The sequence below is a fragment of the Patagioenas fasciata genome, chromosome 3 (assembly GCF_037038585.1).
Source record: "Patagioenas fasciata isolate bPatFas1 chromosome 3, bPatFas1.hap1, whole genome shotgun sequence".
Taxonomy (NCBI): domain Eukaryota; kingdom Metazoa; phylum Chordata; class Aves; order Columbiformes; family Columbidae; genus Patagioenas; species Patagioenas fasciata.
In genome coordinates this window covers 49,767,412-49,791,296 of record NC_092522.1, presented here as the reverse complement: position 1 = coordinate 49,791,296, position 23,885 = coordinate 49,767,412, and the positions used below count along the sequence as shown (strand labels likewise).

The 23,885-nt window shown below is 41.8% G+C and overlaps 1 protein-coding gene across 1 annotated transcript; it reads left to right on the top strand.

The window, feature by feature from the left end:
- On the top strand, nt 1-22,656 carry C3H1orf198 (chromosome 3 C1orf198 homolog). Its single transcript, XM_065834023.2, has 4 exons — nt 1-474; nt 8,233-8,283; nt 17,702-18,253; nt 20,179-22,656. Exons 1-4 carry the CDS (start codon nt 127-129, stop codon nt 20,233-20,235), a joined length of 1,008 nt encoding a protein of 335 aa, XP_065690095.2. The 5' UTR covers nt 1-126; the 3' UTR covers nt 20,236-22,656.
- Nucleotides 22,657-23,885: the final 1,229 nt, after the last annotated feature.

Here is a 23,885-nt window from a genome sequence, read left to right as displayed (position 1 = left end):
CGGAGCAGGGAAGGCAAAGGAAGGGAGGAGGAGGGCGAGGGAGGCGGTTCCCATTCCCATTCCCATTCCCGCCGTGCGAGTGCGCTCGGCTCGGTGCGTGCGGGGCTGGCGGCCGGCGGGGTGGCCATGGCCTCTATGGCGGCGGCGATCGCCGCCTCCCGCACGGCGGTGATGAACGGCAACCGGCCGCTGGACGAGCGGGAGCGCAAGCGCTTCAGCTACTTCTCCTCGCTGAGCCCCATGGCGCGCAAGATCATGGCGGAGAAGGAGCGGATCCGCGAGCGCTACGGGCCCGAGTGGGAGCGGCTGCCGCCCCGCCAGCAGGACGAGATCATCGACAAGTGCCTGGTGGAGCCGCACGTCCAGGCCCGCTACGCCGCCCACCGCGGCGCCGCCCGGCCCGCCGCGCCGCCCGCCTCCTACCCCAGCCTCCGCCTCAACACGGGCCAGAAGGTGGTGCACTTCGGCGACGAGGTACCGCAGGGGCAGGGGAACGGGGCCGCCAGCGGGGCCCGCCCCGCTCCGCTCCCCTCAGGGCCGCTGACAGTGCAGGGAGGTCTGCCGTGGCAGGGCTGGGGGAGAGGGGCGCGCCCCGGTGGGGTGTCCGCAGCCTCGCTCCGGCTGCACGACCGCCTCTGCCCGTCTGTGCCGCCGCCCGGGCGGCGTTCGGCTGTGGGGAGGAGCGGGCGGTTCTAGTCGTTGGCAACGGGGGGAGTTGCCCTGGAGATGAACAGGAGAGAGATGTATTTCTTTTTCTCCTCTCCGTGTCTGTGCAGGAGGGCGGGATGTTACACTGTAAGAGGGGGCACTTGGTCAGCCCTTAAAAGCAGGAGAGGCACCAAGTCGGAGTTTGTCTGAGAAGCAGCAGTAACTGTGAAGTGGATTTTGCAAAGCGGAGGCTTAGAGCTGAGGCCGGTACCGGCTGCCCCTGCAAGCCGGGCATGGCCGCGGCCAGCTCTGGAAACAGTCCCTTGCTGCAAATGCGCTGTAGGGAATGTTTACACTGAGTTAAATCTCTTCCTTTTTGTTTCTAATTTTAGACACAGTTAAAAATACAGCACTGAAAACATTCCGGCTCTTGGTATTTTTGACACCTTAAAAAATGCAGCCTGTTCCATGTCACACGCCAGGAAAAACAAGGGTGTGGGAAAATAGATGGCAGAAAGTATGGATTTTGAAGGTTCTGAGTGCCACCTATTTAATGGTGAAGCATAGTAGCCTTTCTGGAAATGCATAGGTATAAGGCTACAAGGTCCAGAGGAATGGGTCATATTAGTGAGTGTGATCCCTTGAAGAGGAAGGTCTAAGAATCCTTGCGAAGACCTGATGATGATCTTCAGATACTGGATCTCTCTTACATTCCCTATGAGATTTCCTTTGTTATGTTTTCTGTTACATCTTGGTATGAGTACAGAACCAACATCTTTTGCTATGTTCATATAATATCTTAAAGTAACCTATTGTTAATTAACTGCATGGCTTCTGCCAGAAAAAAAGAATCTGCTTCTGCACTTGTAATTATCAATCCAATTTAAAGGGAACAGTGCTACTTTTAGCCTCCTTGCCAGTATCCCTTGCAATGGTATTTGTAAGGAGTGTTTGAAGCACTTTTAGATTCTCGGCATCATGGTTCCCAACCAGCTTTATGTTAGAAGAGACTGCTGTTTGTGTTTCACCTGTCAGGAAAGTGTGACAATGTGCCGTGCACACATGGTATCTGGAATTAGAGAACATATGGCCAAGCTCAATTTTGTTTAGTCTGCGATACCAGAAATTCTGCAACTCTTGGTGAGAAAGAGGTATAGAAGGACGCAAGACAGCAAATTGGGTTCTGCAGTCTTTGAAAGGAAACCTAAACCTGAAGTTAGTTGCAAAAGGATTTAGGTTCATGACTCTGGAAAGTGAGTATGTTCAGGTTTCCCAGTCTCAGACAGCTCTGTTGTGCTTTCTGCTTTGAATTATATGGATCTGGAAGGAAAGCAAGCATGTTTAGGTTGTTGTGCTGCACTGTATGGAAATAGTAATTTCCTGCTTGACAAAACTACAGCTAGGAAGTCCACCTGAAATTTGGCAAGTTGTTTTCTTTCCCCTCTTCCCCCGAAATACAGCTATGATACAAATAATGTTGTTAGCGTTTGTGTAGCCATAAACTAAAGAAAGCATGGTTCATCGAAACACTTTTGGAAGCATCTGCCTCAGCTGACTTCCTCCTTGACTTCCAAGCTGGAGTTAATATAAATCATAGTTCTGAAGAAAAGAGATTCCACTTGTTTTGGCATCCTCCATTTCCATTTTAGTTCTTCCAATTGCACTTTTGAGCCTTGGAGCTTTTCCTGGCTCCTCATCTGATAGCTTCCTCTCCTCCTGCTCCCTTGCTGGCATTCGACCTGATTCCTGGACATTTGCCCTAGCTTGGTAATTGTTCCTCCTTGTCCTGCTGTTACAGAGCCACTCTGGCTGGTCTCTTGCCATTTTGGTTCAGCTTTCCAGGCTTGCAAGTGCTTTGCTTACAGAGCTTTATTTTCTTATTGTCTTCTGGTCTGACAGCTTACTGAGCTGTACTACTGCTGTCTTTCTAAGTTGTAACTGCTGCACATGCCATGGCCACCCAGCCCTCACTCAGGAGACAACTAGATTGGTCCTGGCTGCTGTCCCTGTCCCATTGTGTACAGTGTCCTGAGGCAAGGAAATGGAGAATAGTCTGCCTACCTCCAAATCACTTGCCATGCTGTAGCTGTTTCAGTGTGTTCTGGTCTGATGATGTTCTTGCTGACACCTGCTCCAAAGGATTCGTGTTTCCAGCCACAGCTCATCTTCCCTGTTAACTGATGTTGAAATCTGTAGCGATCTACCTGTGCTTGCTTAAGCATGGCAAGTTGATCTCTTTCACCTCGTGTTCTTTGGAGGACTTGGGAGAAAGCAAAATAAGGATGAAAGCTGAAGATACTGATTTACCTGTCCAGGACACTCACCATTTCAGTCCCACTTTCTTGCGTGTGACTACTTTGATAAGGTCGTTCAGGGGGTATATGTAGTGGTCTTGTATCTGTGGACAATTGGTTCTCTCTTCTTGCCCCTACCATTTCCCATATATCTTTTCTAACACCAAACTAATCTTCTGAACTTGTAGCCCAGAACTGTAAGTTCTCAAAACATAAGCATGTCTTATATTTTTAAAACACCTTTCAGTGTGTTGGCTGTGTGGGAAGGCTGTGACAGAAAACAGATGGGCAGTAAGAGGACCATGGCATCCTGTAGCCGTGATACGGTCATTTTGTAGTGCTGGAGCGCTGAGGCACCATGTGTGACTCCTAGCAAATGCCTGGAGTCAGCTGAGCACCACAGCTCCTCTTATGTTATCTCATCCTCATTGCAGCATTGCCAGTCATGGAGGTAATCACTGAAGCTGTACATGCACTGTGAATGCAGTTCACAAACAGGATCGGTGACAGGACACCAAAGCTGCTTTTTTAATCTGCTGTCTTTCTGTCAAAGAACTGAAGGTGTTTTTAAATGTGTCAAAAAGCTTGATGAAAGAAGTAGAAATACAGGAACTGGGCTCACTGATTCTCCAAGCAGCATTTCTCTCCAAAGCACAGAGTTGGGTTGGGTGGCACCCAACACACTTGGCATCTGCCTGTGTGCACCACACTTCCATGGTGAGGATGCACACAACTGCTGACGCCAGCCATTATGTGTCCACCATCAGCCTCATGATGTCAAGTCAAGACTTCCCATTTGAAACAGACCCCAGAATACAGCAGCTCAAGAACGTTGATGGAGTTGCAGGCCTTGGTATTTTTCAATACCTCCTCCTTACGGAACCAAACATCTCTTGCCTCTCTATCTTGTTCTATGTTCTGGAGTCATGTTGTCTAGATGGTGCACATAATTTCCTCTCTTCCAGGCTAATAGGGTCATTTAACATTCCTCTGAAAGAAACTTTGTCCTGTTTACTGAAGATTGACTTGCTATTGCACATGGGCCCAGCACCAGGAGTCTATTTGTTGCTTCACCGTCATTGCCTGTGTCTAGACAGCCTAGGTCTTCTTGCGGAGGGCTTTTGGATGCTGCAACCCTCACGCAGATCTTCGTCTTTTCCAACAAGCCTCCAGTTGGTGGCATTTCTCCATTTATATCCAATGCCATAAATGATGAGCCATTATGGGGGAAACAGGTGGAAAACCAGCAGTGTGTGAGAGGCTACCACCCTTTGATCACTGTAGTTGTCAGCTTGTGTTAAGCATCTGATTTGATGTCATTTGACACCACTGGATCCTCCTCATTTAGTTCAGTGAAAGGTAGTTAAGATATTCAGTTAACAAGTTCTCACCCTTCTCTTAATACTGTCCCTCTGTATCCACAAGTGTGTGACATGGATTTAAGGTCCGATTTTTTTTTAAGGGATATTGAGTATTTGAGTGGTACTCAGCAGCTCAAAGAATTGGACTTGAAATAATTAAATTTTTCATTGAAGAAGACACCATGTGCTTTAGGAAGCGGTAAACATTTTATGTGGAGGAAAGACAGATAGGAGTTCAGTTGGCTTCATTCATCACCTTTTAATAGGGCAGCTTGACTTATCTACCTGAAGGCAGATATGGTATTTGTTTTGCTTAGCCTTAAGAACTTTGGCACCAAGCCAAAGGATTGACCCTTTTATCTCCTACTTAAAAATGCTTTAAAGCAACAAATATTCAATTTAGCAATAAACTTTTCAGTTTGGCCTCTTATAGATTTGTGCTCTTTAAAAAATGCAAAATGCAGGGCAGCCTTTGAGTGCAGTTAAATCCCCATAACCAGCAAGTCCTGTTCTGGTAACACTTTTAAGATGCGTTTGTTGGTGGGTTTGTGACTGCCTGGTTACTTTCAGCTGCTCAGAGCAATGCTCATGTCAGATATGCTGGCAGCAGATGGTGTTTTGCAACAAGCTGCCTACATACAGCAAACGTAGTTTGTGATTCTTTTTTATGTATTCTGCAGCTGGTTGTTGAAATCAAGTGTATGACTGGATTTTTGCCCCTTTCTCTCTCTTTTCTTTTTTTTTAGCTATGAAATATGTTGCATTAGGCTCCATTTCTTACAAATACATTCTTTAATGGTGGTGAACAAAAGTTTATTTATTTGCCTTCTTTCCGGAGAGGCTTTGTTGTGTGCTGGAAACAAAAGCTGATCAGATATGGATTTCTTCTCATGTGCTGATTATAAAAAGCTTTGAAGTATTTTTCCCTAGAATTTCTACTTGTAATTTGCTTTTGTGAATATTAAAATAGTTGATACTTTTGCTCACATTTTCTTCAAGTGTGTGAGAACTTGTTTATTCTTACAGAAAGCAAAGTTATTTCTTGGATTTTGTTGGTGCTGAATATGAATCAGGTGCATCAGATGGGAAACTGTTGAACTGTGTTGTTGTTCTTCTCAGTTGGTCCTCTGCATGTCCTCTGTGTGAGAGCACAAACTTATTTTCCTTCCCTGACAATGGACATAACTTTATAACCGTCCCCCTCATCCTGGCTTTAAGTACACTTCAAATAACTGCAGTCATCAGCTCCTTGGAGCTTTATATCCTCAAACCATGTCTTGTGCTGTTTTATCCTTTACTAGATCTCATGGAAGAGCTCTTGAATGTGGACAAAGCTCTTCAGACATACTAGCTGTGAGGTGTGTTGGGCTGTGTGGCCTGAGATATGGCCTTTTAGGAAGAAAAATCTTTAGTCCTTTTCTTTCAAGGAACTGCTTCTGCCTATTAAGTGTCTACTACTTCCATCTTTTGAAGTAATCTATGGAAGTCTTCGATTTTGCTTCTTACAGGAACTTTTTAACAACTGGTACCAAAATACCATTAGTTCATTTCAGGAGCTTTTTGTCTACCTAACCTGAAGGTTGAGGTTACAAGTTGAGGTGCCAACAAGTGCAATGGTGGTTGAGAAGACATCAGATTCTATGAAGATTCTATTTGCTCCATCCTGTAGGGAATGACGCATCCTGGTGTACAGCAACCTGATACCTTCACTCTGCTTTCCCTGCGCAGCTTTTCTGCCCCTCTGCAGGCAGCTTTTGTCAGCGGGGTTTGTTTGCAGCAGCAGTGTGATCGCTGAGTTGAGGATGTGCAGGGAGTGTTGGGTGAAGAAGTGTCCCTTCCAGTGCTGTCTACACTTGCCTCAAATACAGGAAAATAAAGAACTGTCTATCTCCAATCCAGGATGAGGATGGTCTTGGCTCATTCCCAAATTTAAAACCGGTCCACAGCTGATTTGCATGTCCTGTAAATGACAAGAAGTCATAGTTCCTTTAAACTACTTGGGTAGGTTCCACTGACAGCTATGCCTACATGTCTGGAGCTTTAAGGTGCTGTGACAGCATGTAGGAATGTTGCACTGTTTGCTGGACTTTATTTCTGTCGTTTATTGAAGTTGAGTACTGATCTGTCCAGACCCATGTGGACAGAAGGATTACAGTCCTACGTTGTGTGTGAGACTCGATTCAGTGGCTGGACTCTCCCGTCTCATTTCCCTCCTGGATCATGATTCCTGTCATGCACACTTCAGAAATGAAGTGCCCACTCCACCAGTTTCAGAAGCAGAGGATACAGTCCTAAAATAATTTTGAAATCATTTGACACTCACCTGCTGCGAGGTATCCCACCTAAGTGCTGTGGCATTCCATGTAGTCAGCAGCAGTCCACAGTGCACATACTGACAGAAGTTAGAACAGATGCTAAAAAGTGGACTTTTACTCCCTTTGTTTCCTTTAAATGTTAATAAATATGAGTATCCATTTCCTGGAATGAGAGAACTTGGTATTACACTTGTGTTCCTGGCAAGAATTTCCTGTACCCAATTTATTTTTTGGACAGAATGTGTGGTCCAGCAGAGCCCAGACCTTTCCTTTTAGGAGGTTTCTGATTATCCCAGTTATTTTTAGAAGCATGGGATCACCCTCATATATACCACAAATACTTTGCTGCTAGAAACCTGTTGTTTCACAGATGGGTAATAGTTGGAGAACAACACATTTTCATGTGTAGGAGATGGTTTCAGACACTTCTAATTGTGATTTCATATCCCTTGGCCAGCAAAATCTGCCTAGGGTGATGTAAGAGAAATGTTTGAGAAATATATTTCTAGAAAGATAGAGGTCAGAAATGAGAAGGGCAGTCATGGTAGGATGTGGAGTTCCCCTGTTAGCTTAGGACATGGTCTAGTTCTGTTATTCTTTGAACACCCTGAGTGGGAAACAAGCACTCCAGATCTTGTTCTGTTCTCTCCTTCCTTGCGCATGGTCACTCCTGGTGTCCACTGTTCCATTCCTGTTCCTCCCATGATGTTCTGGGGTGGCCAAGCAATGCTGTACTCAGTACAGAGGATGTGACTCAGTACCTCCACCAGTGTGAACATCCAACGTCCAAATTAGCCTTATCCATGATTAAGAGAAGTGCGATCATTGTTCTGTTGCAAGTCTTGAACAAATGTGAACAACAATTTTCTTTTTTTCACCCCTTCTTTTTTTTTCGATGTGGGCTGCAGGTATTTCTGAAGGGCGTGCTGCGAATGAAGAGATTATTTAAATTTCTCAAGTTGAGATTATTTGCAGATAAACAACTTCTGTAAAAAGCTATTTCAGCTTGGGATTTCACTCTGGACATCGTGTGGTTCTTTCAACAGCACCAAATACTTATTTCAGACTGATCGTCATCAAAGTGGTGCAGTGATGTGTCTTGTCAGGGTTGGATCCAGCTGTGGCATGGCCTGATGGACGTGCAGCTGTTTTGCTACCACACGACTGCCCGGTTGCACACATGCTCGGTGATCTATGCAGAGGAGGAAATGGGACTTTATTTCCCTAAGACCCCTACTTCTCTTGTTATTTCTGTCCCTGTGTGTTGCTAGTGTCTGCCAAAGAAAATGCCTAATAGAAAACTGGAAATATAATATGTTTTAAAGCTATTTGTAGAGAAACCATTTCAAGAGGTTTAGACCAGGTTAAACCTTCATATATTTTCTAGGTTAAATTGGTATACCAATAGATAATCTTCCCCACAGAGAACTTGCTTTTAGTCAGTCTTCAACTGTAATCAGTGTCATCACTAAGTAGTGCTCTCACTTTTTAGCTAGTTCTATGATAATGGTTGTTATGCTTCCAGCAATGAAACATAATGTCATTTTCATATGATGCTCCTGAGCAGGTAAAGCTGCTCTGCTGATTTTTAGTCATTCTTGAATTCTATTTCAGGACATAACTTGGCAAGATGAACACTCGGCTCCATTCTCCTGGGAAACAAAGGTAAATATGCAGCAGTTTTATTTTTAAAGTTGGTTTGTCATTTAATGCTGTTGCTAGTGCTTTTATATCGTCTTGAATTTGAGACTTGATAGACTGATGTCATATTTATTCTGAGAGCTGTGTAAAGTGACTGTCCTGCAAATGAAACGGGGCTGGTGTGCTTCGATTTGCACAAAATGTACTTCATGAACTAATGTTCTGGCCTCAAGTGCAGGTGTAAAACTGATTCAGTCCAAATGATCAGATTTTTCATAGTAAACTTTCCAAACAGCTTTCCACGTTTGGTGAGACCAGTGTCTCAGGCGTTCTATGAGCACAACTCCATTTCACTTTTGAAGTCAAAAGTGGAGTAGTTAGGGAATGAGTTGAGAAAGATACAGATATCCGGTAACTTCCTTGGATTTTTTTTTCTTAAAGCCTGTCCTATGATTAATCTTTACATTATGTACTACAATGTAATGGAATGTGTTAACCTGAGGCTATGCTGGAAACATTGTGCCATTTCTTCTCCAAAAGGCAGCTCCTTCAAAAACAATGTTTTTCTGTGCTGGATTGGTTTTGGGGTGGGTTGGTTGTTTGTTTGTTTTGTGTTTTGTTTTACTCTACATCTGTTATTTTGTTAAAGTATTATTTACAATGGAATTCTCATAAGGCTAACACAGAGCCAGAGTTCCCCATCTTTCTGAACCTGCAGTATGAAGAAACATAGTTGTACCATGTTTCTGGTGGGAAATAAAGTTTAATTCTTTTTGTTGAAGAAAATATGGGAGAAAAACCTCAGTTCATTGTCTTTCTGAACCGGGTATGGTGGGTATGTTAATTTAATCACGTTTCATAGTTTGTGTTTTCTGGCTTTATCTGCCAGAGAAAGCTGCTCCCCCCTCTCTTTCTTTTATTTTTTGCCCTTGAACTGTGTAGATAATCATGTATGAGCTTATGAATATAATCTTAGCCTAATGCAGAGTAATTATTTGGAAATGCCAGTGAATACTGAATTAATCCAGTTGACCCAACCCTAGACTTGTTGTCAGCCTTCCCGGCTCAAGGTCACTGCCTCTGGCTGGCACCCCATCTGTGCTTTGCAGATGCTGATTAACTCGATGTGGCTCCTGGGTCCTTGCAGCCTACAACACTGCAGTTTAAGAGAAAGCATTGCTGGTCTTCACTTGCCTTAAAAAACCCCTTGTAAGCTGTGGTGGTTCATGAGCCAGTGGAGAATTTCCTGTGGTGGAAGCCAGGTAGCTCAGACAAGCCCTCCTGTCTTTCAGGACCCTAGAAGAAGAAGCCACTGGCTTCTAGTGTAATACTAAAGAGGCATTTAGAGTGCGTGTACTCAGGTGAAGCTGCCAAGAAAAGAATAGTAGTGGGCCTCATTGACAGTGAGGTGAAATCAATCCTGTGTTGGAAGCAGTGCTGTTGTCTTGCTCTTACTTTCTAGGGCAAACCCCAAAATTCAGGCTTGGAAACATGGCAGCTGTAGTTGTGTTTCTAGGCTCTGTCTTGGTAGGGTTTTGTAAGTTCTGAATACTGAAACTTTCTTGAGCTAGTGCTTTCTGTAATGAACTGGCTAGTGATCCATGATGAGATCTATCTACACTCAAATGGGTTTTCTTTGTAACTGATAGCCATCTTTTATTTTAAATGCTTGTATGTCTAGTGAAGTGTTTTTCAACCCAACCTACTGCTTATCTCTTGCTGATTAAGATTATTTTTGCTGTCCTTCTGGTGTCTTAAAATGAGGGACCATAATGGACATCTAGTTTCATGCGTTTCTATAATGAAAGAAGAATCACAGAATGACATGGAAACACTGATGACTGCTGAAGAAAGGCGTGGTGGGGAGGAGGTTACTTTTGAATTAACTATTTGTCTCAGGGAATCAAGCTGTGCTTCCCGCTTTCCCACTCTCTCCTTGCTGACCAGAGTTAATAGCTGTGCCTCAGCTGTAGGTTGAAAAGTTGCATGACCTTTTCCTTTAGCAAAACTCTGGATAATCCATTTTATCCAACTTTAAAGGGTGTGAGTTGGTTGGTTTGTATGGATTCCTCCTTTTATTTTTTCCCCAGTGCCTCATATTGTGTCAGTCTTTCAGCCAAATCCTTCAGCTGCTGAGTCTTCCATTTCTAAAGGTGATCTCACTTGGTGCTCACTCCTTGATCTCTTCCCTAACCAGTACTTTAATGAGATAATACTGCAAAGCAGTTTCTCCATGAAGTTTCCTTCCCCAGTCGGTCCCGTGTGAGGAAGCAGTGAAGACACCTGAATGAGCTGTTTAGTAAGGCTGACATGTTGTAATGCACATTTAGTGTCGTGTGAGCCACATCTGTTCCCACTGTTATTTTAGGCTGTCAGGCTCTTTCCATTCCATGAGCTGTACCTCATGATGGGTTATTCTTTCCATAATATTTTTTTCCCTGGCCTCCCTTTCATGCAGAGTTTTTGTTTTGGTTTGCGTTTTTTTTTTTGCACATTATTTCTGTGATGACAAAATTGCTTTGTTCTTTTGCAGCTTTGCGTGAATGTGCTCTGGCTTACCCTAGGAGGGGAACGTGGCACTCTCTGCTTTTCCAGACAAGGAGAAAGCAGAGATGCAAATCAGTAAAACCAATAGGCTTGGGGGTTTTTTGGTTTGTTGGTTGGGTTTTTTGTTTGCTTGTTTCTTTCAGTTTTTAACATTGAGACTGTAAGAATCTGAAGCAGCAAAATTTGTCTGTAACTTACTTCAGGAAAACTGAGAGGGTAGTGGGAAGAGGGGAGAGCTTGTTTCTTGCAGGTTGGAGCCTCTCTCAGCTGTTAACAGTGATGCCAATGGTGATTCCAGTTGATTAGGTATGGACAAATTTTTCTCATGGTAGCTGGTGCAACAGATTCCCTAATATTCCGTGGCTGTCAAACTTACCCAGAGAACAGTGTACTAAATTGCTGTCATTTTGGGCAGATCATTGTTGAAGGGCTTGATAACTTCACTTCTGTCAAAAGTAAACTTTCTGTGTTTTCATTTTAAGCACAAATGTGAGATATGGCTTTAAGTCACTTGTGTCACAGCAGACACTTCCGTGATTATATCCACCATTTTTAGCTGTTTGGTGTATATTTAAAGTTCTTTAAGAAGACGAACAAAGCAGAAATACAGTGTGAATTGCTGAGTTGGCTGTTAGCATTTAAAATATTAATATTTTTAATAGAAAACTGTAGCACTTCTCAGCAGTAAAACGACTCTGGAAGCAAACAGTTTTCATTGCACTGCAAATAAGCTGATATTTTAAAACCAGAGATTGAACTGGAAGGAGTGATTTGGTTCATGGGTGGAGCCCTCATAAACATAACACATCTTGAAATGTGGGTTACGTTTTTAACTGGAGCTAAGGCCAGGTTTATGAATTTAGGGCATTCTGCTTATGGGTTCCAGTTTAAGTGAGATGAAAGCTGACATTTTGGCTGAGTTTGGCCTTTGAGGTTTCTTGGTTTGTTTGAAGTAAAAATTCAGTGAAACTCAGCACAGACCCCAAGATATAAATGGAAAACAGGAATCATGCCTGGGTTTGGAAATAGAATTTCTCTGCAACTCTTCTCAAACTCAGAACTTTTAATGAATTTAGTAGTGGACAGAAAATACAATTTCCGTCCGCCACCTCAGCCAGCACATTTGCTGCACAGAGCAGCGTCTGAGTCAGTCGGAATCTATTTCCAATTCATGCTATTAACTAACGTAAGTTTCATTCCAAATGCTTAAAATTTACACATGTGCATCATGTTATTCATGATACAGGTAAAATAGTTGTGAAAGTAGCTTTTAGAGTATTTTTTTGTACTTTTTTCATTTAAACTCCTGGATTTTTCCTTCTTCAGCTCTCTTCTACTTTCAACAGGCCCTCAGATACTTGTTGAAAAGAGAAACCTTCAAGATGGGTTTAAAAACAAACAAACAAAACTCAAAAAGAGTGTCAAGCTTAAAACCCTTCAATAATCTGATTGCTGCCTCCCTGTCTGAATTCCCTAATTACTCTGCTACAGAAGCAACCTAATCCTAGTGATGATTTAGAAAGAAAAAAAAATATGTTGCACTTCTAAAAATGTGGTTTGCAAACTGTTCTCTTTATCTAAAACTAAAAGGCAGTCTTCAATATCCTTCTTTGTACAAATCCTAGTTGGTTTTGTGCTTTGTTTTAATTGGAAGAAAGTGGCAGAAAACAATTTGCCCCCCTCCTTCCTTAGCAGCCTGGTATTAGAATTGTTTCTTACAAACTATTCTTTGGCGTGATTATTTTTATCAAGCTGGCACAAATGGCAATGCTTCCCTGGAAAGAAAGAAGAGTGATGCCTGAGGTTTGGGGTTTTCCATTCCCTTTTTGATCTAGACTGCGGATATTTAAAACAGTGCTGTAAGACTGCTGTTGACTATTAGTTTATGAGAAAAACAAAAACAAACCAGCTTGCAGTAATAAGAGCTGTGTTCAAGGTTTATCTCAATCTACATGGCCAGGTGTTCTCAGCTAAGGATTCAATTACCTGCATCAATCTTTAGACAGCTGGTCTTGAGCCTAAAACCATGTACACGCCAGGCACTGTAGGTATGAGTTTCTCAGGCTGGCAACTAACAGTGGCAGGGCAGAATGCTGTTCTTATCACCGAAGAGTAGATCATGAAATTTCCTCCAAAGCTCCACGTTTTGTAACTTTGGTGTTTTCTGGTGTTGTGTGGACTAAAATTACTTAGATTATTTTTGAGTGTTTTGCTCTATTTTTGCCATTGTGTTTGGTCTCTGCTGACCTGAAGATTTCTTTCTGACTCTGAAAAGATCCTGAAAGCACCCACTGTGTGCACAGGAAACAAAGCAAAAACTGCAACTACTTTGGGTCACATATTTATTTTGGTTTTGTACACTCAGCAAGGCAAAGTCATTTTCCCAGTCATTTTAAACTTGGCTTTCTTACCTCTGCATGTATCAGGCTGTGCTTAAAACAAGTTGCTTTTCTTTCTGCAGTCTTTGTCTCAACAATTTGGATTTTTCAGGCTGCCAAGCAAAACAATTTCTTTTGGCTGTGTTTGCCTGACTGTTTAGTGAAATACTACACATTCCTGATGAGTGAATAAGATGCTTAAAAAAAGCCATCCTGGGTCCTTTGTGGTCATCTTGTTTTTAATATAGACTTATGAACTGAGACCTGATTTTATATGGTATTACCAAATCATTACATTCTCCTTTAGAATACATTGTTTCCCATGAGTATATACAGCCAGTATTTTGATTTGCTGAATTTCCCCTGCCTTGAGACTGAAGTTATATCTAAATTTTTTAATCCAATAAATAAAATTCCTAAATACCTTAATATAGCCTTCTTAAGGGAAGATGGACATGCAACTTCATAAAATCTACAGTTTTGAATCTTACTTATATTTATTAGACAGAAAGATGATCCAAGACCTACTAAGCCTTTATTTTAATCCTGCAGTCAGTTGAGACCAGAGGGGTAAGACTGAAAAGAACACAGACTTCTAGGTTTGCTCTGCCTGAAGATACTACTTCATGCATCTTGCACATACACTCTCTCTGCCCTCTCTCTCTTAAATGGGTTGAAAATTATTTGCTCTTGCAGTATCTTGGAAATGCTACTGCTGTTAATAACTTTTATTTGAATTCTGATAACTTCTAGAAATTGCTGTTGGGACTATACCAGCCTGTGTGTAAACTCTTGAGACTTTCTGGGCTTAATGGTTCCCAGAAATACAATTTGGACAAATGGTAGGAAAAATAAAGTATTTTTGGTTTATTCCTTAGGTGGGCAGTTGAAGTCCAGAAACTGCAGCTCATTCATAGTCATAAAAAAAAAAATCATCTATGAAAGCGGCTTGGGACTGAAACCCTGTCTCTAGAATCCCAAACTGTGCCTAAATGACAAATCGCTTTTGACCGTCAAATCTTAGCAAAGTGTTGAGTGTTTGTAGCTGGCGGAGCATCATGGGGCGGTTCGACTGCCGAACGCTCAGGTGCACAAGCGATTGCAGCTCAGCCCGGCTCTGCCTCTGCCCTGGGACAGGGGACACGCGGCCCTTCACCGACCTGCTGCCGTCATCGCTTCGGCTGCGACAAGGAGAGATGTGCATCAAGATGCCCTCATGACTGGCAAACCTAAAGGAAAGGGAGACTTTTTTTTTTTTTTGAGGGGGCAGGGGGCGTGTAACTGTATTTTAACTACCATTTCCTTCCCTTTCTGGTTGACCCAATCAATTGCCAGTTTGCAATCTGATGTAAAAAACTGAGAGCGGGACAATAGTTAAACTCGCATGTCTAGTGTCTATCCGCTCATTAGAACATGCAGGCATACTCATGGCTTAGATGTCGGCATGTGGGGTGTTACACACATGGGTCTTCTCCATCTCTGCAGTAAATTTTCTGCTCTGATTTGGAGGTAGATTATAGTATTTTATTACCAATTTTGTGGTGTGAAAGATATGGCATATTTATAGTTTTCTTTCATCAGCTCTATTTCTTAGGGGTTCAGACATTTTAAGTAACCTTGAAAGTCAAATAGAAAAATTTTATGTTGCAAGGAAAATAGAACAATTTGTGGCTGGTGCACAGCAGTTCTCAGCTTCTCGAGCTAAATGCCAGAGGCAGAATTGTACATCTGACCTCTCAGGGCTGTATTTACGTCACGCCAAGAGACGGTGCTTTCAGAACCTGTTAATGTAGTCTTGTCTTCTTTGCTTTTCTTTAGGGGAGAAAGCAAACTCCTGAAGAAGTCTTTTCATTCAGGTTACCCCATGTCAGGTTATGAACTGTTTAACCTCCAAAGCATACCGTGAGACAAATATGTAATCTTAGAAGTCCCGTGGCTGTGTCTTTTGGAACGGCAAGGTACACCCCACGTTCTGTTCTAAAAGGACAAAGAGGGCATCCTCACCAGAACATCCATCCACAAGTGGGTTGGGAGGGGTACACCTGCCTGAAGTTGTGCCCCAGTGCCATACTCTTCTCTACACTAGAAGCTGCTGCTGAGCTGATACTTGGACCCATACGAAAGGACGTAAAACATGACCACAGGCAGTGGCTTTTGCTCCACAGCATAAGAACTTCTAGAGGCCTGGCTTTGCTTGTCTAGCTTGCTGATACTGAAAGGCGAAACCTTGGTTTTCCTTTTCCTAATTTTCATTCTAACAGACCCCTGCTTCCCTTCCCTCGATGGTTTTCCTGGATTTTGTTTCCAACACTATTCTGGTGTTTCTGGGGCTGCGATGGCCCCTCTGCCCTCTCAGCACTGATCTTCCCTCTCTCTTGGGTTGGGGGTTAAAGGAATCTTTTTACTCAGCCCGATTGCTGCTGTGAAGGCCTTGAGCTACTGTCATCTCCAGTGTGAGCCCTGGGACAGGCTGCTCAGAAGAAGGAAGGCTGTTGAAGGATAGAAAGCAGCACTGTTTAAATTCCTATATGGCAAGGTACTTCAGTCTTCCAAGACAGTTGTTTGTTTGCTTTTTTCCTTGGATATTAGAGAAGTACAGGTTTATTTTATATTGTGTTGTGGGTTTTTTTAAGCAGGGATTTTGTCAATTCTGGACTAGTAAAGCGTCTTAACTTCAGGGTGGTTAATCTCTATTCAATAGTGTTGCCAAATAAGCTTAGGGAAATAAACCTCTATATTTTAATATAGGGAATGACAGTAGCTGTAAATAATCCTTAACACCATTGCATCCATTGTTTGTTTATGCAGAATTTATCTAAGGATAAATCACATGCTTTTAACTTCATGTCATGGCTTTTTTTTTTTTTTTTAAATAAATTGGAGTTCTAATGTTTTTCCTCTTAGTTTTTTTGCAGGCAGGGTGAGGTGTTGAGCTGTTTGGTAGGAGTTGCATGTATCCTTGCACTCACCTTTTCTAGCTGAGCTATAATTACTTACAGCTTGTTTATGTTCTATATCTTTTGATAACATAGTATATTCTTAATGAAAACACAGAACTTGGTGCTTCCTTGCCTATAATTTTGGGAAATTTCTAATGCATCTGATTCTTTAGGAACTTCAGATGTTAGTCCATGAATCAAATTCTGTGTAGTCAGCTGCTGACTGTATAAAAGAAAAGTTTTATAAATAATCAGTTGCTGAGTTGATGTTTGCACTTTGATGAGAAGTTTCTGAATATTAAATACTAAGCGGGTGAGGCCTGCCAGATCTAGAGGCCCTTTGAACTTGACATGCACAATAATGTAGGACTCAAGATCAAACACTTCTAGTGAAAATGATATGCAACTAGGACTTGTTTTAGACCCAGGGCCATAAATGCTATTGTGGTTTTATTCAGGAGAGGCCAGCTAATGAAGTAGAATGGGGAAAACATGACAAATCTGTAATGAACTTCAAAAGTATCTATTAACGACTTGTAGCAAAAGCTAGCATTTGAAATGTCCTCTGAATTTTTTCAAAACTAATCAGGCCTATAATGACAACACTGTCGCTCTAACAGTAAATGCTTTTTTTTTTTCGTTGTTTGTTCCATTTTACAAACAGAAGTCTAGACATTAGGTTGTTCTTTTCTGGCACTTTCTTTTGTGCTGCTCTCCTATGTACAGTAACACCTATGTGTCCCTCACAGTTAAAAAGAAGGCTTAACTTTTATTAGCCTAAAGAGTGTCCAGCTAGTTGACAATCGAGATTACTGAAGTGGTGGTAAGTTAAATGAACATTTTTAAGCACTGTTCACTTTTGGGTGGCTTTGCAAGATCTGTATCATGCTGTAACTGTGGTTACTTGCTTCCTTGGCCCAGTGTTACTTCTCAGAAATGAGTACAGCTGTCTGCACTGCAAATAAAAACAAAACAAGGCTGTGGCATAAGTGAAGAACTGGTCCTGCTGGAGTTGTTTCTCTTCCTTCAGAGAGGCATTAGAATTATAAAAAGCACTTATCTACGCATACCCATTACATCTAATCCTTTATCTTGGAAGTAGACGGAGTTGTGACATGTCCAGCTATTTCAAAGGCTATAATGGAAGATTGCCTTTTAAACTAAACTGTAAAGCTTTTTTGCTTTGTATTTTCGTGTGAAACATCTGTGTTTTTTAAAATGCATCCACAACTGTTTTGATCTTTCAGTGCTGCTATTTTAGTGTTTTAGTGCTGTGCACTCTATGCCCTGCTCTCTTGTGTGGCACTAACTCAAACATGATTGCTTTGTCTGACTCATCTGCAGCAGGTCTAGGGCTCTTAGGTTTGCTTGCAGTTCAGACTTTTAAAAAATATTATTTTTATGTAGCTGCAAAGATAGACATGTGTGGAGAAAATAAGTTACCTTTGCTGTGGTATCTGCTGTCTGGGAGTGCCTAGCCATGGGCAGAGTTGTTATCTATACGCATCAGGATCTGAAGTTCAAAACTGTGTCTTTGTGAAGGGCTTTGAAATACTGTTTGTCTTTAACCCTGAACAGAGTCAGATGGAGTTCAGCATTGCATCTCTGTCCATACAAGAACAAGGTGGTGCTCAGTTGCAAAATGAACAGAGGCAGCCCGTTAAAGCAGCACTCGGAGTCCAAGTCCCTAAATCTTCTCAGGCCAATAAGACCCCTGGCTCCGATGGGTTGATAGCATCCAGAAAGGAAGAGGAGTCCTCTTTCTGGAAGATAAATGCAGAGCGCTCGAAGTTTGAAGGAGACAAGTCTGAGTTCCAGTCCCTGACCCCCAGCCAGATCAAGTCCATGGAGAAAGGAGAGAAACCCCTTCCCTCTTTTTACCGACAAGAATCTGCTCCAAAGGAGATGGCAAGAGCCGAGAAGCCCAGCGTAACTAAGCCGGAGAAGTCTGCCGCCCCCAGCCTACCTTCTGTATCTCTCGAATGGGAGAAAGCTCGACCCACTCAACTCCCTCCTAGTTCTCTAGATGACTTCCTTTTTCCTGACCCACCACAGGACCTGTCGTCTTCTAGGACAAACAAGGAAGATACTGATGGTACTATACTTACAGATACACAAATGCCTGGACAGGTAAGGATTGCTATATCCGCTGTCCTTAGATTTTAAAACTGTATAGCACATTGAAATCTGACAAGGTTGATCTGGAAGATTAGCGACTCCATAAAGCGTTAGGCCATACCTAAGCTTGCTGGATTTTTATCCTGCAAATTTAAAGGATGTGTTAGCTGTTATTGTTTGTTTCAATAAACTATTTTTAAATGTAGTAGAGTGCATAAGATAAGGGCGTCAGGTAAATAAAATACCAGAAATAACTGACATGGCATCCAGTGGCTAACAGCAAGCTACCTAACAGTTTGGGGTAGAGCTTGTTAAATCAAGTAAAAGAAGCTGGATTTTGCTGTTATTGTTTTTTGTTTTGTTTGTTCTTGAAACAGCAAAACACTTGATGCAAAAAAAAAAAAAAAGTTTTTTAACTTGAAAAGTAGATAAAATGGAGTCTAAGATACTTTATTGGTACGCGCAACATAGTGGTGAATGGCAAACTAGTTTCTCAGCTGTTTTAAGTGGTAGCCCAGCAGCCACTTTCCAGGCAGCTGGGCTGCTTTCAAATGTATTTTGTCTTAAAGTCCAAAGTGGAAATAGAATGAGCTTCCAGAATTAGCCTTCTCTACTTTTTTTTCAGTACAAAAACCCCCACCAAATAACTCGAAAACAAAAAATAACCTTAAGCAGCTTGATAGCTAGTTGAAACTATTTAAAAAACAGATGCTGATCTGTGAGAAAAGAAAGGGAACAGCAGGTGAGGGAAAGAAAAGGAAGGGATCTGAAACTGGAAAACTGTGAAGTAGAGGAGTGGATCTTCAAACGGAGCTGTGCAGTTCTGTATAAAATATGTAGCATCACTGGCATACACTGGACATATTGCTGGACACCTTCAGCATGTCGCGTACCTTTTTCTCTACCATATTTTCCCAATAATTATTGTTTAGATTCCAAATGAGGTGATGTAAGGTCAGAAAGATGCAGAATGAGGTAAATATTTGCAAGAGAAGTAAGTGGTAGCACTTACGAGAGAACCATACTTGAGCCACTTCAGTATTTGGAGCCCTATGCTTAGCTATTTTTTTCTGAAGCTAAGACATAATGCTTCTTGACCTGTTTTGCTACAAATGGTGACTACAGTGGTCCTTTAGTTAAAGGCTTTATCACGTTTTTCTACAAATTAGTGGTTTGTTACAGTTCTAATTCTTCTGTGATTGTTTTCAAGCGAAGTGGAATAGTTTGAAAAGCCTTATTTTTCTCTCTGTGGAGAAACAATCCTCCCATGTCAAAATGTGTACACAGTAGCAGAGAAGATAGATAGGATGACAGAATTTTCTCTGTTTCCTCTTTCTGGATTATCTTCCCTGTTCTGGGGGAGAGAGCCATGTTCTAGGAAGAGAATACAGGGACTCAGCTGTGTCCCTTGAATAGTCATCCTGAACACTAAAATCACCTTAAATGTCGTGGCTGAAAGTGCAGCACTGCAGGAGTCGGCATGTTCTTGATAGCCTAGTGAATAACTTGTCAACAAAGTTTAAAATATCTGATTTTCTGGAAACAACTGGCTGTCCTTGCAACAGGCAGTCCCTTGAATTACTGATGCTTACATTCTGTGCTTGTGTCATTCTCTGCAATTCCAACTCTGGTCTAAAAATTGATCTTTATGAGTTTTTCCATGAGGAAAAAAATAACATTTTGCCTGCAGACCACTACAAGAATTTTTTGTTGTTGCTATTGTCTGGAATTGCCTTTTTGGTCATTGTGAGTATTTTTCTATATGTCTAGCATTTTCTGGTGTAGGTTCTTAGGTATCCTAGAGCAAGGTGAAGAACTTGAAATATTGTCAGACAGCATTTTAGACTCTCTTTTGTAGATAGGCTGTCAAGTACTGAGTTTGTAATACCAGAATTAACAACCACCTCTTAGTTCTTTTGTTTTTTTTTCCTTTGCAGACTAGTACAAGCAATGTTATCTTGAAGACCGGCTTTGATTTTCTAGACAACTGGTAAAAGATACTTCAAAATAGATCAAACCAATTTTGGGGAAGGAGTGGAATATCTTCTTGTATGTTAATTTACTAGCATTTGTGTCTTTTTCTAGAAGTAACTTTCAAACTCTTTAAGTGTTGCCTTTGTATAAACTTTTGTAATACCATATGCATTTTTGGTTTTTAAACAGTGATAGAAGTGTGGTTTCATTTGGATATTTTTTTTAATACCTGTTAAAATTTTTGGTAGCTACTGTGTTGAGAGAATGGGGGAAGTTACCGTATACATGTTAAAGAAAAACAAAGGAGAGTCTCCGTAGCCTCAAAATGGAACCTACAGGACCAGATTGCTGTTTGCAATCAAAAGCCTGCTAGCATGACTTATAAGAAGTAGCGTTGCACATGCAATGGTTCCAAATAAGCCAATAATTCTGTACTTCAGATGACTAGCAAAAACGTGAAAAATAAGCATACAGAAGAATTGCGTTGATTTCTATATTTAATTTAGTTTGAAAGTAGCTTTTGTACCACTTATTTGAAAAACACTTTTCTTTTGAAGAGGGCAAAGGCATTGCCAAAATGAAGGACTGTGTTAGTGCCCTACAAATCTGCTAAAATAACACAAGTGTTAGGAAAATGACCTGGGGAAATTATGGGTGTTTCTGGTCTTTGGTTTAAAGACTTGGGGGTGGATGGAGGGGAATGGGATGACACCTCATGAATGGGAACATCTGTCTTCAGGGAACGTGAGCCTAACGATGTCACTGCCCTAACGATGTCACTGCTCCTTGCTAGAGCGTAACTCTTCATAGCAGAAGTGCTGGGAGTACAGCACTGGCAATTGCTGGAGTGTAGGTTACCTTTGTGTTGGGAAACCACTGTGTTTCTGGGAGGTCACAGCAGTACAAGGCTTCTTTGATTTTTAAGCAGCTTATTGTCTCAAGGACTCATCAACTTTGGTGCTTTTTCCTCCTTGTGAGTGCATCCTCTTCAGCATTCAGCACTGGGGTTACCTTTGTTCCTGCGGTGCAGAGAGGCAACTCCAGGTGGCCCTCGGCAGCCTTGCCTCCAGCTCTGCTTTCAAATGATCTTTGTTTGGTGTTTAAAATGTAGAGAACAAGACTAGCTGTTGTTTGAATCTGTCGTCTCTGAAATGCAGCATGATTTACACACTGACTCTCACTGTGTTTACCTCACCTTGAAGCCTTAATTCCCCCTACGCACAACCAGTGACTGGTCTACTCCAATGCCAAAGGTTTCACCTTTCCCTTTACCTCAGCAATAGTCCCACAGCATTTGTTTGGGGTAGAAGGCAAAACACAGGGCTCTAATGGGCCTCATGGGTCCCAGCCAAAGCTATAAGAAGGTCACCATCTCCTAGACTGTGATTGTGCTAGGCTTCTCGTGGATTAGCACTTGACATCTGGTTCAGTGCCAGGGGCAGTTAAATGTGCAGAATTGGATGCTGCAGGGTTTTCTTCTAGCTGTTACAGGAAGACTTTGAGATGTCCTGGAAGAATCCTTACCTCTAATTGGTGTGCTGCTCGCTCTGAACAAGCAGAGGATGCTGATGGAGCATTAAAAGTTACGTATTGATCAAGGAAAATGCTGTAAGCTGTCCCCTTCCCTTCCTTCCCCTGCAAAAGAGTAGAACCGCCAAGCCCAAAACCTCCAGTTTTTCTGGTGTTTCCTTAAAAGGTTTCTTAGCTGAAGGGGAAGATTGCCATACAGTATAAGTCATTGTGTAGTCTTATTTATAGACTTCTGAAAGCTTCTTTACATCCTTCCTCAGATGTACAAACTCCTGTAATTGTGGATATTTTCTCTGCATTCAGCAGTTCAGAAAATACTTGTTGTTTCTGCCAGCCTGGACTTTACTGCTGGTTTTATCATAGCTGACCTTTTTTAGCATTTGCTGTGAGCATCCAGCATTAATATACTTAGAACAACTTTAGCATAAATTCTTTAGGTGTATAATTATTATTGACTTGCACCTTCTTTTGAAAGCTGACAAATGTTAACCCTGGGGTTTACAGTTACCAATGAATCTATTTTTTGTACATTCAGCTGCTGAAAAGTTATTGAATCCAACATGAAGGTGTGTGTGCTAATCTTGCTTTAATATGGGGAGATCTGAAAGCAAAGTCTCCTACTGTTAAGGAGTGTTACTTTAAACCTCTGCTAAATACATTAAAGCTTCTTAGGGAAAAACCTGGGCTGCCTGGCTATTCCATCGGCTAACTCAACCCTCACACACATTGGGACCAGCTGGTAGAACATGCTGCAGAACTTTTTTCTTATCCTGGTAGGTTTTTCCTGTGCTTGGACAAGAGTCAAATCTCCTTTCTTTAATATGTTTTTATTAAACATTCTTACAAAAAAAAAATTGTACTTGGTCACATTTTATATTAACAATGTTTTAATAAAGTCACTTTAAATAGAACATTCAAGGGTTTTGTGTTTCTTTGTGTATTGTCCTTTATACTCTGCTTTCCTCAGTACCTTTTGAGTTGTTTTGAGCATCTTGAATCTGCCTGAGAAGCAGCCAAGTATGATCTGGTCTAGAATTTAAAAACTGAGTTTCTCAGATCAGAAAATTTTAAAAAATCATCAACCCCTGCAGCTGTTTTGCAAGCTTTTAAGTGAGGCTAATTGGGGAAGTATCTTTGCTTTATCATTTTATCTAACATCTGGAGACAGGAGGGGATGTGGGACTTCTATAAAGACTAAAATCTATTCATACTTCACTGTAATAGACTCAGAGCTAACACCACCTGCCTTCCCAATGTCTTCAGGTAATCCAAATCAGTATCTGGATCAATATTGCAGGAGCAATTTGAAAACTGCATGTCGTGGTTTAACCCCAGTGGGCAGCTAAACACCATGCAGCTGCTGCTCACTTTCCCCAGGTAGGATGTGGGAGAGACTTGGAAGGGTAAAGCGCAAAAACTTGTGGGTTGAGGTAAAGGCAGTTTAACAGAGCAAAAGCTGTGCACACAAGCGAAGCAAAACAAGAAATTAATTCACTGCTTCCCATTGGTAGGCTCACTGTACTTGGTGCAAATGACCAGAACTGACAATGACAAACGCTGTTTTTCTGGCTGTGGATGGTTACATGTGGGTTTTAAAAGCACATCATGAAAAGGAAGATGCTAGCAGAGGCCGCTGGGCAGTCTCACTTTCTGCCTTTTGTCTTATGCAGCAAGTTCTCAAAGCATAAGACAATCAAACATGCAGCTACAAGGATAGTTTTTTCTTCTGCCCGCCCACAATCACTTATTCTAGAAATGTATTTTGAAAAACAACTCAAATTTGTTTTATACTTGAGCTGAATTTCTACCAACAAAAGGCATTTGAAGAAGCATTTGGTTTGGAGACATTTGACAGCCAGTTGGTATTCCAACTATATTTAGGATCTGGCCTGCACATAGTTTGCTTCAGACTTGTTTAAGCTCCATCTTAGCTTTTAAATGTCCTCTCTAATAAAGGCAAATCCACAGCATCTGGGTGTTGTCTCAGCATGTGGAGTCAGTGGCTCCCATGACTGAGTGGAGACTTGTACAGACTGTGTAGAAAACTCACTGCAGCTGCCTGTGAAAGGATAGCCATCAATTTATTTACTGGTGACTTCAGCCATGGCTGCACAGGTTCAGGTGGCACGGAGCTGCCTTT

What these genes read in the sequence shown, in the direction of transcription:
- C3H1orf198 (XM_065834023.2), top strand. Translation starts at nt 127, where the DNA reads ATGGCCTCTATGGCGGCGGCGATCGCCGCCTCCCGCACGGCGGTGATG. An exon ending in TGGTGCACTTCGGCGACGAG is followed by an intron (nt 475 to 8,232) that starts GTACCGCAGGGG and finishes ATTCTATTTCAG; the next exon opens with GACATAACTTGGCAAGATGA. An exon ending in ATACACAAATGCCTGGACAG is followed by an intron (nt 18,254 to 20,178) that starts GTAAGGATTGCT and finishes TTTCCTTTGCAG; the next exon opens with ACTAGTACAAGCAATGTTAT.